At 30.6% G+C, this 1,188-nt stretch overlaps 1 protein-coding gene across 1 annotated transcript; it reads left to right on the forward strand.

The window, feature by feature from the left end:
• The first annotated feature begins 341 nt into the window (after positions 1-341).
• LOC139858983 (putative F-box protein At1g67623) lies at positions 342-791 on the forward strand. Its single transcript, XM_071847807.1, has one exon. The coding sequence runs from the start codon at positions 342-344 to the stop codon at positions 789-791; it is 450 nt and encodes a 149-aa protein (XP_071703908.1).
• Positions 792-1,188: the final 397 nt, after the last annotated feature.

Consider the following 1,188-nt stretch of genomic DNA (forward strand, 5'->3'; position numbering starts at 1 on the left):
AAATATCATCATTCTGATATTACTTTCTACTGCTATAGAAGGTCAAGGTCTCAAGTACACACCATTCAAAAAAACTTTAACTTTATTTTCCAGATTCTATATTTTTTTAAAAATAATGAAAAATATTAAAATGAATAAGATCAACAATAAATAATATTTTCGATCTTCTTCCTTATGATTTGCTTAGTGCAATATTATCAACAGTCGGACAAAATTCTTCGACTCAGTTGGGTGTTGCTCGATTGGTTTGCAAAGCCTTTTATAAGCAAGCCTAGCATCCATTGGTTTATCAAAGGCTTTCCTTTTATCGTTTACCTGTAGGGTATTAGGGTATCCCTCAAATGATTTATCTTTACCATAGTTGTTTGGTAAATAAAAACCCTAATGCAATTTTTCGCAGGGGTTTGTTATTTTATTTTGATGAAAAATACACCCAAGATGGCCTCCATTATCTAAAACAAGCATCAAACTGCCAATTAGTAGAGGCTGTTTATGTTTATGGTTTGGTTATGTTTGCTTCTCACGATGTAAATGAAAAGGAAATCGGTTTAAAAATTCTTAATCAGACATTCCCACCGATACCGGATGATGTGGTTGCTGTGAGAACAAAGGTTTATGACCTTATACATCAAACCTGGAGAATGAACAGCCATCCTTTTGCTGACGTGGAAACGAGGTGCCCTATATCCAGCCACAATGGTTATTTACCAAAAAGAAATGGGTTTGAACTAAAGAAACTAGAATGCATGTCGTGCTTTTGGGCTTATGAGTTGAAGCTTTTTGTAAATTAATATGGTTTTAATTAGATTTGTGTTTTTTTCCCTAAAATTACATTTATGTTAGTATTATGGGAAAATAATTTTTTTGTAACAACTATGCAAATTACTCCTGTAATATTAATATAAATGCCTCTTTATATTATGATATCAGTGATGGCACATTTCTTCTTCTTAATTTTTTGTATTTTCAATTACTGTATTACTAACAGCACTATAGTTACTAACCAATTGACTTAAGTAATGTATAATAAACTACTAAACACTAATAAAAATAGTTATCACTTTATTAGAAATTATGATTACTTTCAAACCAAATATACCATATTCTAATCCCTACACATTATGGATGTAAATTCCTGTTACCAATAAAGTCAAGTACAACACAAAACATTTCTTTATTCGTTGGTAT

This window comes from Rutidosis leptorrhynchoides, chromosome 7, assembly GCF_046630445.1.
Source record: "Rutidosis leptorrhynchoides isolate AG116_Rl617_1_P2 chromosome 7, CSIRO_AGI_Rlap_v1, whole genome shotgun sequence".
Classification (NCBI taxonomy): domain Eukaryota; kingdom Viridiplantae; phylum Streptophyta; class Magnoliopsida; order Asterales; family Asteraceae; genus Rutidosis; species Rutidosis leptorrhynchoides.

What these genes read in the sequence shown, in the direction of transcription:
- LOC139858983 (XM_071847807.1), top strand. Translation starts at nt 342, where the DNA reads ATGATTTATCTTTACCATAGTTGTTTGGTAAATAAAAACCCTAATGCA.